The sequence below is a fragment of the Engraulis encrasicolus genome, chromosome 16, assembly GCF_034702125.1.
Source record: "Engraulis encrasicolus isolate BLACKSEA-1 chromosome 16, IST_EnEncr_1.0, whole genome shotgun sequence".
Lineage (NCBI taxonomy): Eukaryota > Metazoa > Chordata > Actinopteri > Clupeiformes > Engraulidae > Engraulis > Engraulis encrasicolus.
Window position 1 is genome coordinate 5,506,934 of NC_085872.1, and position 12,762 is coordinate 5,519,695.

Sequence of the window (12,762 nt, forward strand, 5' to 3'; positions counted from 1 at the left end):
CCTTCATAGCGTGGGCTGGACCAAGCAATTGACAAACAACTCTGCAGACGACCTCCAGTGCAATGAGCGGCAATTAGTGTTTGTTTAGTGAGGGTCTTATGAATCCCATCCCAACTCATTCCTTGTTTAATTTCACCGCACAGTGCATTTGGTACACAAGGAGTACAATAATCAGCATGCACTTCAACCAAACAGTAGAACTGTTCATTTCTTCCCAAAAATCACAGCCACCATGCAAAATGAAGGTGTATGTGATTTGAATTATGGACTGTTCAGGGTGAATGCCTCTAAAACTCAACCTCGGTTAGATCTTTAAACCTGTACTGTGTCTACATGCAGCTAACCTCAGGAGTTGTTTAAGGAAGGTGCCTCGTAATCTATCCAGACATCATGAAGTGCTGCACATCCACTCGTCAGATATATAGTTTAACCAATTTCTTGTTTAATATCTGACAAACCTTCTCACTAGATACCTATTTCCTTAAGGGCTGAGGTCTGAGAGGAAATGACCAGAGAACGGCCAGATATCAGGATGTATGAATCCATGTGTTCTGGGCTGCATTTCAATTATTTGTGCCGGCATTACTATTTGAGTGCTTTGGAATAAGTGTATGTGCAAAACCATGGTCACTTCATAGCCCACACCGGGTGTGCTCTGCTCCCATAAAAATGTTATGTGGTATGTGCATTTTGACTAACCCATTTAAATTGAATGCCGTAAATAGTTGAAGCTTTATTGAACACAAATGACACATCCAGACTGACAAGCACACACAAACAAAAGGCTTGAAATGAAAAAGAAAGAACACATTTTATTGCACTTAAGTTATAAGAAAATAAAAATTCTAAGTGAATAAACAATACACAATCCCTTTAAGTTTTTTTTTTTCCTGTCTGTTACGCCAGGCAGTTACATGAACTGAAGGAAAAATAACAACACCTCCAACATCTGATTTTTTAAAACCAGATCATAAATTAAATCCAAAAGAAAAATGAAAAACAGATAAGAGAGAGAGAGAGAGAGAGAGAGAGAGAGAGAGAGAGAGAGAGACCATGATTGTTTTATAATATACAGTGTTATACCACTTTCACAGTTCAGCTTGGGTTGTGTGACTGAGAATGAGACTAATCGTTTGGCTATGTCCACCTTCAAATTCATCAGCCTGCGCAGCTGTTTCGAGTCCCATCTTCTTGTTCAGAGACTACAAGGAGCTCTGGTGCTGTAACTATTACAAAAAGACTCTGCTTGTCACCATACGACCTGTCAGTTGATTTAAAGGTGATGCCTCTGAAATCTGTTGCAAGAAACATTCGAGTTGTACGAAACACAGACATCAAGCTCAAAGACAGCTACATGAACATCCCCGGCAAACTTTCATTTTGAGAGAATACAGGCCAACAGAGCTTTGTCCAAAGGAATGTGTTTACAATTTTCCAAGACCACACATACACACGTGCACACACACACACACACACACACACACACACACACACACACACACACAGATGCGCGCACACATACACACATTAATTTGCTCTTGTCAACAATATCCTGTCTCCTCAAGCAAAACTGTCTTTGTCTGCTTATCACTCTCCCTCTTCTCAGCCTCGCTGAGGCACATTTGGCTCAAGTTTCAGTGGCAAAAAAAAAAAACCAACACAAAAAATATCCATTGTAATTTCCATTGCGCATCATTTTTTTTTTTCTTCCTCCGTCCAAACTACACAGAGTCAATTTTTGGAATTCAGTCTGGGACTAAAACGTCACAGCAAGTTCCACCTTGTCTTCTGTTTGTCTAGCAGCATGAATTCCGTTTGGCCACAGCACTGGGGACAATACAGAATGCTTCCCAAGAGCACTGAGGTGGGGGCAGCTTGGTTACTGCCGCCCACCAACACCACCACCACTACTGCTATGGTCACAATGCACGCACCTCTCCCCTTTCGTTCTTAGCTTTAAGCACCTGATGACAAAATGTCCAGGCTCTTCCACGGAAGTGTCAGTGGTTACAGACACTCGGGAGGTTGCGCATCCAGTCAGCTCAGTATACGGAAGGGACAGAAAGACATGGGTAGAGAAAAAAAAACAAAAAAAACAAGTGTGTATGTTTGGGATAGCCTGGCACTGGCACTCCTATGTCCTGTTCCGAACATGCGAGGAAGGTGAGGTGGAGGTCCATCTAAAAACAGCCCGGCTTGTAAGCACTGCTGTGGCAGGTCCAGACCAGACATTTTTGTGTCATACTGCGAGTGAGCTGACCTCTTGCCCCACACACACACACACACACACACACACACACACACACACACACACACACACACACACACACACACACACACACACACACACACACACACACACACACACACACACACACACACACACACACACACACACACACACACACACATACACACATACAAACACAGACACACTCTCCTGGAGGGTGGGGGAGGAGATGCCATAGGACTTCAGTCTTTTCCTCCATCCTCGCTCTTGTTCTTCACCCAGTGCAGAGATCCCAAAAAAAACGGACAAATCCCCATACAGCCATGGAGAGAGAGAGAGGATTGATGGAGAAACTGCAGTGACAAGTAACTCCACCACCGCTGCTTTTAACGGAGAGGGTGGTAAAATGGGCATTTCTGGTGGCTGTTTACATAAAAGACCAAGCGATGGATCTTGAACCGGAGCATCACAAAGGAAGCCAGACATCGACCCCCACTCCCTCTTTCACCCACTTACAGCTTCATCGTCTCTCATTCTGGCCTCCTTGGCATTATCCCCTCACCGTGTCCTTTCAAACCCACATCACTTCATGTTAACGTTGAAGTCCAACACCAGCAGCTTGGTCTCCTCTGTACCATTGCGGCTGCCCACGGCACACACCAGCGTGGTGTTGGAGGCGCGGATGCGCCACACCACGCCGCCACTGCCGCCACTCTCCAGCGTCACCAGGTTGCGGATGAACTCCCCGTTCTTCAGGTCCCACAGCTTGACCGTGCCGTCGTCAGAGCTGGTGATCACAAAGTTCTTGTTGAACTGGAGGCACGTGACGGCACTCTGGTGCTTGTGGGGACCTGCGGGAAACAGAGATGTGGACAAGACAACAGACTTAGTTTGATCCCAATAGAGCAGCAAAAAGCTTTGAGGAAACCCAAGTATATCAACCGGGTCACATGACCTCACCAGAATACCGTGACAGCTCACAATAAAAATAGAAATTCACATTTCATAACACTACAGCCACTATCCATAAGGATACATTTGTTACATTAATTCCCATTTAGCCCGACAAGAAAATTATTTTAGAAATATACAACATTTATCAGAAGGGCTTCAAATTGTTCATTTGAACAATTTAATAACCTCTGTGTAAAAGTGCATAGTGGCTGTAGTGTTATGAAATGTGAATTTCTATTTTTATTGTGAGCTGTCACGGTATTCTGGTGAGGTCATGTGACCCGGTAATCACCTATTTCACCTGTGGGAGGTATGCGAATGACAAAGTGAACCTGACGAAGCGCAATGCGAAACGCGTCGTTCACCTAGGCTAAATAAAAACAGCAAAACTAAGTCCACCAGTGTGCGGTGATCCTTCTTTCTTTACTATGGATTACTGATGACTGCACTTCACCAGCACCTGGAATCTGGCTGTGCATAGGAGTTCCAGATCTTTGAAGACCAAGTATATCAACATTCCCCTCCCTCCCATATTCATCGTATTTGTGAATGTGTGTTGAGGAAACGGTATCCAGCATTATCCATAAAGGAGTGCATTAACTACAGTTTCTATTAAATGAGATAATATTACACTAAAAATAAATCATTATATGTAAACAAAGCCAAGGGCCAAATGTAAAGGCTCAGTCAATTAGAGAAGAAATCACTTTGCTCCAAGAGACAAATGCTAATTAGTATGGAATCACCAATGTTTTTGTGGTACTTAAACAGATCAGGAAGAACAATCATCTTATAAGAGCTAGCCACGAACAGCATTTTGCCATTTCCATTTCAAAGCAATACCCAGTAATGAGGAACAAATCACTCAATCTGTGCTTGTCTGTGTGAAGTATTTCTTTTGTTGCGCATCGTCTCATGTTGGCTTAACAAAAGACTGTACAACCCCCTCCTCTGTTCCCTCATCAACATAATAAAGTGTCATTCCATTTCCTTTAATGTTAACCATCCTGTTTCTTGCTCCAACTAAATGTCATCATGAATCACAGGGAAATGTCCAGTGACCTAATTAGCTGACCTACAAAAAGACTACATGATGCGTACACCCCTACACTACACCACACTATCACCCTATACTGAATCTCAGCCTCCCACCCCAAACCCCCACTCGCGATTCATGTGTCTGGCTGACGGCGCTACCCAACATGACACGTCTTCCCCCATCCCCCTAGCTCCTTTTCATCATCCTTCGAGCCCCTACGCCTCTCCATCCCTCTGATGCCAGGAGTGGGGATCCCTTTGTTCTCCAGAGCCAGCCGGGTGAGCGCAGATAGCAGCTACAGGGTGTTTAATAAGGCCATCCAGACAAGAGTGTGCCTTCGCACAGTCGTTGTCTAGTCGGTTATGTTAAAGACGCGGAGTTGTTATGGGGACAGAGCAGGGCACTGGAGATGAGGAGTGGCATGATGGCCATCTATTGTTTTCAGCGCCTGCTGCATTCAGCAGGATTTGCTCTTCTGAAGCTGTAAAACTCTTCGATTTTCTTTGTTCAGGGAACCGCACACCCTTTGCCTCTGTATGTGTAGCAGGGCTCTGAGAGACAATTACATCGTCCACAGAAAAGCAGTCAATGCTGTGCTGGATGACTGCATCACTGGAGCACTGCGAGAAGTATAATAACACAACGCAACACCACAAGAGAACACTACAGAACACCACGAAAAGTGGTGTTGGACATCTAATGTTGGGTGCCTGGCTCTGCTCTGCTAAATAATGCTGTCTTGGAATTGAGAGTTTCCAGCATGGACAACTACTCATTGATTAACTAATCTATTTCTTGTCTGGCAGGTGCTTGACAGTGGTTATCAGGGGTTTTGACTTGTCAGGAAGAAAGTAAGGTGTAACGTACGGTGAGAAGGTCCATACCGTGGAATAACGCACAACAGCAGGACCCTGATGCGTGCAATATTGCATGAAAGGCGCTATACCTCGCCCAATGTTATCCCACTTATTACATGGCTAACCTTACAGTACACTGAGTACGGTAGATGTCCTATTCCTCTATTCTCCCTACCCCAACTGCACCAGATTCTAGCGAGCAAGTTAGGCACTTCTCTGTCGCAAGCGCATAGAATGTTCATTTGAAATGCAGACGATAGGATTCTTTTATTTTCGGTGGTTCATGAGTATGACTCCTACAACTTCTAAAGTTCACGTCATCTTCCTGAATTTCATCATAATTATGACAATGATTATGGCCAAGAGACTGCAAATTGAGCGCAGTTCAGCAGTTTCCCAAGTGTCAAAATCAGCTGGCGTTGCCAGGTAGAAGAGACTCTGTCCGTTGCCATTGACAGGGTGCTGTTATTCAGAACGTGTGAACGTTCGGGAGCCCCATTCAAATGAACGCGCATTTTACAGAATGATGTCAAGCCATGTTAAGGTGATATGATGAGGTAAATGGGCAGACAGATCCTGAACAATACAGGCTTTCATTGCAATCTGCCCAAGACCGACCGGCACACCTGCAGTCTACTTCTGTCCTGTCCGGTGTTGGGACACGGCTTGGCATTCTCACCTTGAAGCGTCTGGAGGCACTGGCCCGTCTTGATGTCCCAGATCTTGACGGTGGAGTCTGCGTTGCCAGACACCAGGATGTTGTCCTTGAGCTCCATGCCGCTGGTGAGCGACTGGTGGCCGGTGAGCGTGTGGATGCAGTTCCCCGTCTCCACGTCCCACACGCGGATGGACGTGTCAAGAGAGCCGCTCACCACATGGACACCGTCAAACTGAAAAGAGACAAAACTCAATGTGTGAACAAACTATTCTGATTTCTTTAATAACTATCCAAATATAACAGAAATTAATTAATGATCCACATCGTGGCCTTGTACAGTACAGTTCACTGTCCCAATGTGGACATGCAGTGAATCAAAGAGGTACAGCAGCAGCTATACCACAGGTGGAAGGGCAGGTACAGAGGACAAGCAGGAGACATCATTCAGACACATGCACCACCAATCTACTGGTGCTGAGATATACACTGGAGTAAGAGCATGTACCAGAACTTCCTTGTCTGGAGGAATATCTCTGTTTGTGTGTGTGTGTGTGTGTGTGTGTGTGTGTGTGTGTGTGTGTGTGTGTGTGTGTGTGTGTGTGTGTGTGTGTGTGTGTGTGTGTGTGTGTGTGTGTGTGTGTGTGTGTGTTCATCATGTTGCCTACCTGTAGCGAGTAGACGCGGTTGGTGTGTCCCTGCAGCGTGTGCAGGCAGGTCTCTGTCTCGGGGTCCCACACCTTCACCATGAAGTCATAGGCACCGCTCACCACCCGCCGCCCATCGTACTGGACGCAGCGCACCGCCGCCACATGGCCCATCAGCACGTGTAAACATTGACCCGTCTCGATGTCCCACAGACGCAGCGTGGCGTCCCGAGAGCCGCTTACCACCCTGTGGACAGATGGAGGCAGGAGACAGCAGGATGACCATCACGCCTTTACATGGGACGACTTACTTTGATTTCTGATTCTTTTGATCCCAAGAGTTCCTATGTGCCGGGACTACTAGTGAACTTTCACTACTATGAACTTTGAGATGACCGTCTGATGCTGGCACTCCACTGCTGTACTTAAAATGTTCTGTAAGGTTGCTTTTTGCGGCTGCACAAAGAACATATACATTTCTCATGATTAAATAAAACTACTTGCAGCATGGCCATTTCTCTTCAGGGGACAGGACAGGAGTACACCAGTGTTGCATTTCAGTTGTGATTCATAGTGTCTTCCATTGCTACCGATTTTTTTTAAAATTTTATTTACAGGGTCAATGTGTTCTGAGGGCATCCACTACCCTTCTGCCAGCCCCCACGCGCCACCCCATCCCCCCAGCCCTCTTGTTCCAGGGTGGTCTGTCTCGGTGCATCAGCCCCAGTGAGCAATCAGTAGCCTCTTTCACCCCCACATGGCCCTGGGCAAGAAGAGCACTAGAACCAGCCACAAGCATGCCAGAGTGGAGAAGAGGCCTCAACCGGGAACTAAGCAACAAGCACGGTAGCCCACCGAGCACATTATTGTGTGGCGATGTGAAAACCAGCTAGCAGCCTTTTCCAGCTGTGGCCAGTGACACTTAAAACTCCTCACACAGTGCATGTGTGAACTAGATGCACAAACAATACTGTAGTATGTGCATGCTCAGTTTCAAAGGCCACTTGATATTTGAACTGGCTGCACAATACACTTTTACAATTCCAAAAACTGCTCTCCTTTGTACCAGAGAATTCTGCGTTGGGGCAGCTGTGACCTAATGGTTAAGGAGATGGGGTTTAGATCAGAGGGTTGCAGGTTTGAATCCCACCATACTCCATAGATGAGGTGCCCTTCAGCAAGGCATCTATCGCCATACTGCTCCAGGGACAGTAAACAATGCCCTGTAAATAACCAAGTGGCTTTGGATAAATACCTCAGCCAAGAGCAACAATGTAGAATGTGCCATTCTTTTCTAAGCATACAGCAGTGACTCTGTATTATAGCCATTCTACAGGGTATATACACCAATCTTGAAGTCAAATTTACTACCATTTAATACCCTTTTCACTACCTTTAGATTTTTTTTACAACCATCACGACACTCCAATGCGAGTATTAACAAGACATCTTTTGTAATTTCTACCTCCTTAACATTACATTACACTTTAATTTTTTGCAAAGACGCACGAAAGGAAGCAGTGCGGCGGGACGGTACCATGCAGGGTACCTCAGTGATGGAGGAGGATGGGGGAGAACACTGGTTAATTAGGCCTACTCCCCCCACCAACCTGGCAGGTTGGCAACCTGATGCCCTAACCACGTAGGCCGACCCATGATTGCCCTCAGATACAGAATCAACCAATTTTTTTGGGTCAAAATGGTACAACAACAAAAAATAATACCTGATTTTTCAAAAAATAATACCTTTTGAGCAAATTTACAACTTTTAAGGCCATTAAATTTTGGCTTTTTAATTTATCACCTTTTAATACTTTTTAAAACCCTGCATACACCCTGTACAAAGACAATAGAAAAATGAGATCTTAAACACAGTAAGAGCACAATTTGTGTCATTTGTATAAACCATGGCAGTACCTTTTCTCGTGCAGGTGCATGCAGCGGACAGTAGAGGTGTGTCCGTAAAGTGTGTGGACACATTCGCCCGTCTCTGCATTCCACACCTTCAGCGTGCGATCTGTAGACCCGCTGATGATGATGTTGTCTCTCATCTGGGATGACCACACACCACCCGTGTGACCCACCAATGTCCGCAAACACTAAAAACACAACAGAGACGAAGCCATTAGATGCAGGTGTCAAAAGAAGATCTTACAGGAAGTAGAATAAGCTGTTGAATTCCATGTGGAAATTAAGAGTGTCACCATGGCAAGCATTGAGCAGATGGCATAATTGATGAGAGTAACAATAATGCAAACTGGGAAAACGCCTGCTTGATGTCTTTAACATGCATATAATGTTCATACTAAAACAAAAGAAAAGAGCAGAAGTATTAACATAAAAACTGTCTTGGTGACCATATCGTCATTTGTAAGAGAAGAGCATGGACTATATGTAAATGGAAATTACATTTTGAGACGAAGAAAACTTGTGTCTCTGATGATGAGAAAATATAATTTTGACCCTTTTTTAACCTATGCAGTTTTTTTGGTTCTTTATCTATTCTCTGCGAAAGCAGCCAATTTATTCTGCTTCATAGGAAATTGTGCTAATACAGCCAAAAGGCAAAAACTCATTTTAGATGACAGATTAGCTATTGATCATAAAAATCTCCCAATCTGTTTGAGAGGGAATGGTAGCAGGTAAATTTAATTAGTGCTTTGATGCCGCATTTAATCACGGCCGGGGAAGAGTGTGCTCTCCTGGGCCTTGGGTGGGAGTTACGATCCATGGCTGTGCAGAACAGGCTGGCAGAGCAGACCTATGAAGCAGGGGCCATAAACCTTACAAGAGCAGGGCAGCCTTGGGCTTTGGAATCAGAAAAAAACAAGTTGATAAATGCTAATTCTCTGCTAAGATTGCACACCGCTAGGTGACCTCTGATTCTCTACATGTCGCATGGTGGCAGCAGGGTTAACTTTATTTGGGTCCTTTTTTAGCCAGCCTGTGGTTCAGCAGCACATCTTACTTAGAGGGATCCGAATCTTGGTCAGTAGGAAGGGGAATAAAAAGGCTCAGGCTGCTAACAAATTGGAGGCAATTAAACACCATTACGAGAGTGGCCACGAGGATAAAAGAGATTGAGGGACTTGGCCAATTGAGACTGCTAACGACTTGGTGACATCAGTGGTCAATCATGTGCAAGGACAGGGAATCGTCCGGTTTTCGCATCAATTATCTTTCCATTGCACATATCATCGAAAATAGCTCGTTGTAGGATTGTAGTGATGTATCCCTACCCATTGTGACATCCCCATAGGATTGTGAGGAGAGGGAACACTAGCTGAATATTAATGAGGCCATAGCTGAATTAAACATGAACATTTGTGTTCTCTTTAATCAGTGTATGTTACCAAGGCAATGGCTTCCTTGCCATAAGAGCAAACCACTGTAAAGAACATGGATAGTCAAACCATATCCACAAAGCGTTTCTCTTTTCCTGATTGATCACAGCCCACTTGGCCATTCATGAAACAACAACAACCATTGATTGATGTTACATTGCTTACATGCCCGTTCATCTGCCTGTGGAACAAACTCAAAGGCAGCTAACCCTGAATGCCAATGAGGAGAAGATAATAATCTTTAAATGTCTCCCGGAGCCCTCTGAAGCCATAATCCCAGTTTCCATTTTTGTACTGCATTGCTGGTAGAGTTTTCCCCATGTTTGAGTTATGGTGAAAAAGAGGCACTTGCCCTATATAAAAAGTGAACTGTTGTCCCGAAAGTGGGCTCAGAGGAAGAGGCTATATTTGTGGATGCTTCCACAATGGTTTGGAAGCCAGACAAGTCTTGTAAGTGGTGCTTCTTCACCACTGATTTCCCATTCTGCAACCACTGACTTGTACCTTAGTGATGCCCTCTGATGGGCTGGTGTAGTGTGTGTGTGTGATTTGTGCCGCCGAGTGAGCTGCTGCTGCTGAGCAATCTGTGTGGAGCAGCTGCTCTGGCCGACACACACTCCACACTCTGAGCCAGGGCCGCGCCAGCCCATCTGGGACCAGCCAACATCCTTTAATTGGGGTTTCGGAAGGCGATCAGACTGGGGAAATGCATTGTGAGGTCATAAGAGTAATATCTCTTGAGTGTTATAATTATACCGCCATTACAGAGATGGCGAAACAGCCATTTGGTGATTTTTGTCACTGAATTTGGTACTTGCAACATCAGACACAAGGGAGGGAGGATGATCTGGGCTTTTGGCATGCAGCACTAGGTGTGGTGAGGCGTTGGTATTCAGCCAGGATGCAGTCTGAGTCATACTGGCAAAAGGATGGGAGAGTTACAGAGGAACAGGCAGAGAAAATAAGCAACTAAATCGCCTGAATCGGACCCTTCAAGGACAAGTGCTAATAAATCCTGGAGTTGTGTTTTATTTCGCTCTCTTTCCCGGTGTTCTGATCTGACACTGCAGAGCATGACAGAGGAGAGAGAGGATGAGATGTTGGGCGCCAGGCCCTGGTTCCTGACCTAGAATTCCATATTGGCTGTGAAGCTGCTTCAAGCCAAATGGCAAATATCGCTAGAAGATGGACTTGTGTGTGTTTTCAGTGCAAATCTTAAAGATTTTGCAGATTTAACTACTTGGGGGTCCAAATCAAGGTCTTAAACACAGAAAAAGCCATGCTACCCAAGTAGGCAGAGAAACAAGAGATACCAGTATCAATGTATACAACAATAATACATCATTTATTATCAGTTTATTAAAAGATGACTTCCTGCAAGTATGGGAGCAAGAAACCTTAGCGACAGCTTTGTGAAAAGGCACACAAGGAATTCCTGAGGAATAAGAGTCACGACCTCACGGGGTGCCACTCGCTGACGGGCACCAGAAGAGCTTTTTCGCTTCACTGCACAAGCAGCATGTAGGCACCACCACAGAGGTGAGGGGAGTGGGGGACGGGGGTGTGGCAGAAAGAGAAAAAGTGATTGAGGTAGTAAACCAGAGAGAGAGAGAGAGAGAGCTGGATATAAAGAAAAGGGGATGGATGATGACAGCTACTCCCCATCTGGACCATGCTGTCGAGTGTCTTGTTCGGGGTTTCTCAACACAGCTCTGGACACAGACGTGTATTACGAGCGACACCTGTGAGGTGATGCGTAGGGCTCCATCGGCACATGACAATGGAATGACACTTGCATGCCGCTCTCAAGTCTGCCAACGTTTCAGTCAAGCGTTCCCCAGCCGTGGCTCTCACTGCCAGGCATTATCTGTCAGCTCGCTTGTCAGGATCAAATGGGATGCTTACGCTGAGCTCCACGTCTGAGCCCCATCAGCTCTTGCTCTCATTTCTTCATTCATTCCTCCCAGCAAGGTACACTGCTGGCTCTCTTCAGGCATGCAACATTCCTCTCATGTGCCAGTACACAGTCAGTGTTCATTATGGAAAACACAACACGCCCTCTTGGCATGCTAAGCATGAACACTTGGTTCCAACTAGGCTATTAAGGAAAAACTCATTTTCATTATTCTCTGAACAAATATCTCCTACACTAGTGGAGCTGAAAAGGCTGCGCACAGCATCATGCTGGCTGTGGATTGCATAGTATTGCACATAGCGTTCATACATTAACTATGTTAATCCTCCAGACACGTTCACGTGCTGGCCTGTGATAGTTCTTGAAGCACCATGTTCTTGTGAGCCAAGACATACCTCAAGTGCGTTCGCCTTGCACCCTTGACGATGCATGCCATGTACCTGCCAAGCGGGGAGTCCCGCTGCTCCCAACAGATGGGCGGTTAGAGAAACGGTCCAGTGCACACTCGCGAGGAACAAGGACAGAAATGGTTGAAAAAGACTGCGCGACAGCCTGTGACTGACTGACCGTTTGGTAGGACTGGAGTGCCAGAGAAGAAGAGAGCCAATTTCTCCACTAATAATTTGTAATCTCATTTCAACTCATTATGAAGGCTCGCCAGTGGGCCCCCCTCCCCACCTCACTACACCCCTCCCCACCACAACCCTCTCCCTCCCTGCGACTCCAGTGAGCTCCTCAGAGAGGCTAATGAAGGCACATGCTGTATCTCGCTATGGGTCTGGCAGCAGAGGCGGAGATGAAGAGCCTACCACAGCACGCTGGCTACTGATCTCCCCAATAGAAGTAGCCAGGTTCTCACTGTGAGCAGAGAAACTGAGACCTTGCGAACATAACCTGAAGGACAATGTTTTAGTGGAATGGTGCACATATTTCACAGTCTAGCAAAGAGTGTGGCTTTATTTATTTTTCCACAAGTAGAGGAGTAGATGAGAATCAAACCAGAATGCCAACAAGATGACTGGCCACTAACATGGAAAGGAATACCTTTTTATATAAACAGCAACCAACTTTTATCCAAGTCCGATGCAGCAGAACTAAGCTTCAACACAGAGACAGCAACA

At 45.6% G+C, this 12,762-nt stretch overlaps 1 protein-coding gene across 1 annotated transcript in view; it reads right to left on the reverse strand.

The window, feature by feature from the left end:
- Positions 1-720: 720 nt before the first annotated feature.
- fbxw7 (F-box and WD repeat domain containing 7) overlaps positions 721-12,762 on the reverse strand; it is an 86,726-nt gene continuing 74,684 nt past the window's right edge. The window contains exons 9-12 of the mRNA XM_063218406.1: positions 8,300-8,481; positions 6,404-6,629; positions 5,760-5,970; positions 721-3,081 (exon numbers count right to left, since the gene is read on the reverse strand). Coding sequence (XP_063074476.1) covers positions 2,813-3,081; positions 5,760-5,970; positions 6,404-6,629; positions 8,300-8,481 — 888 coding nt within the window. The 3' untranslated portion in view covers positions 721-2,812. The remainder of the gene's footprint in view (positions 3,082-5,759; positions 5,971-6,403; positions 6,630-8,299; positions 8,482-12,762) is intronic.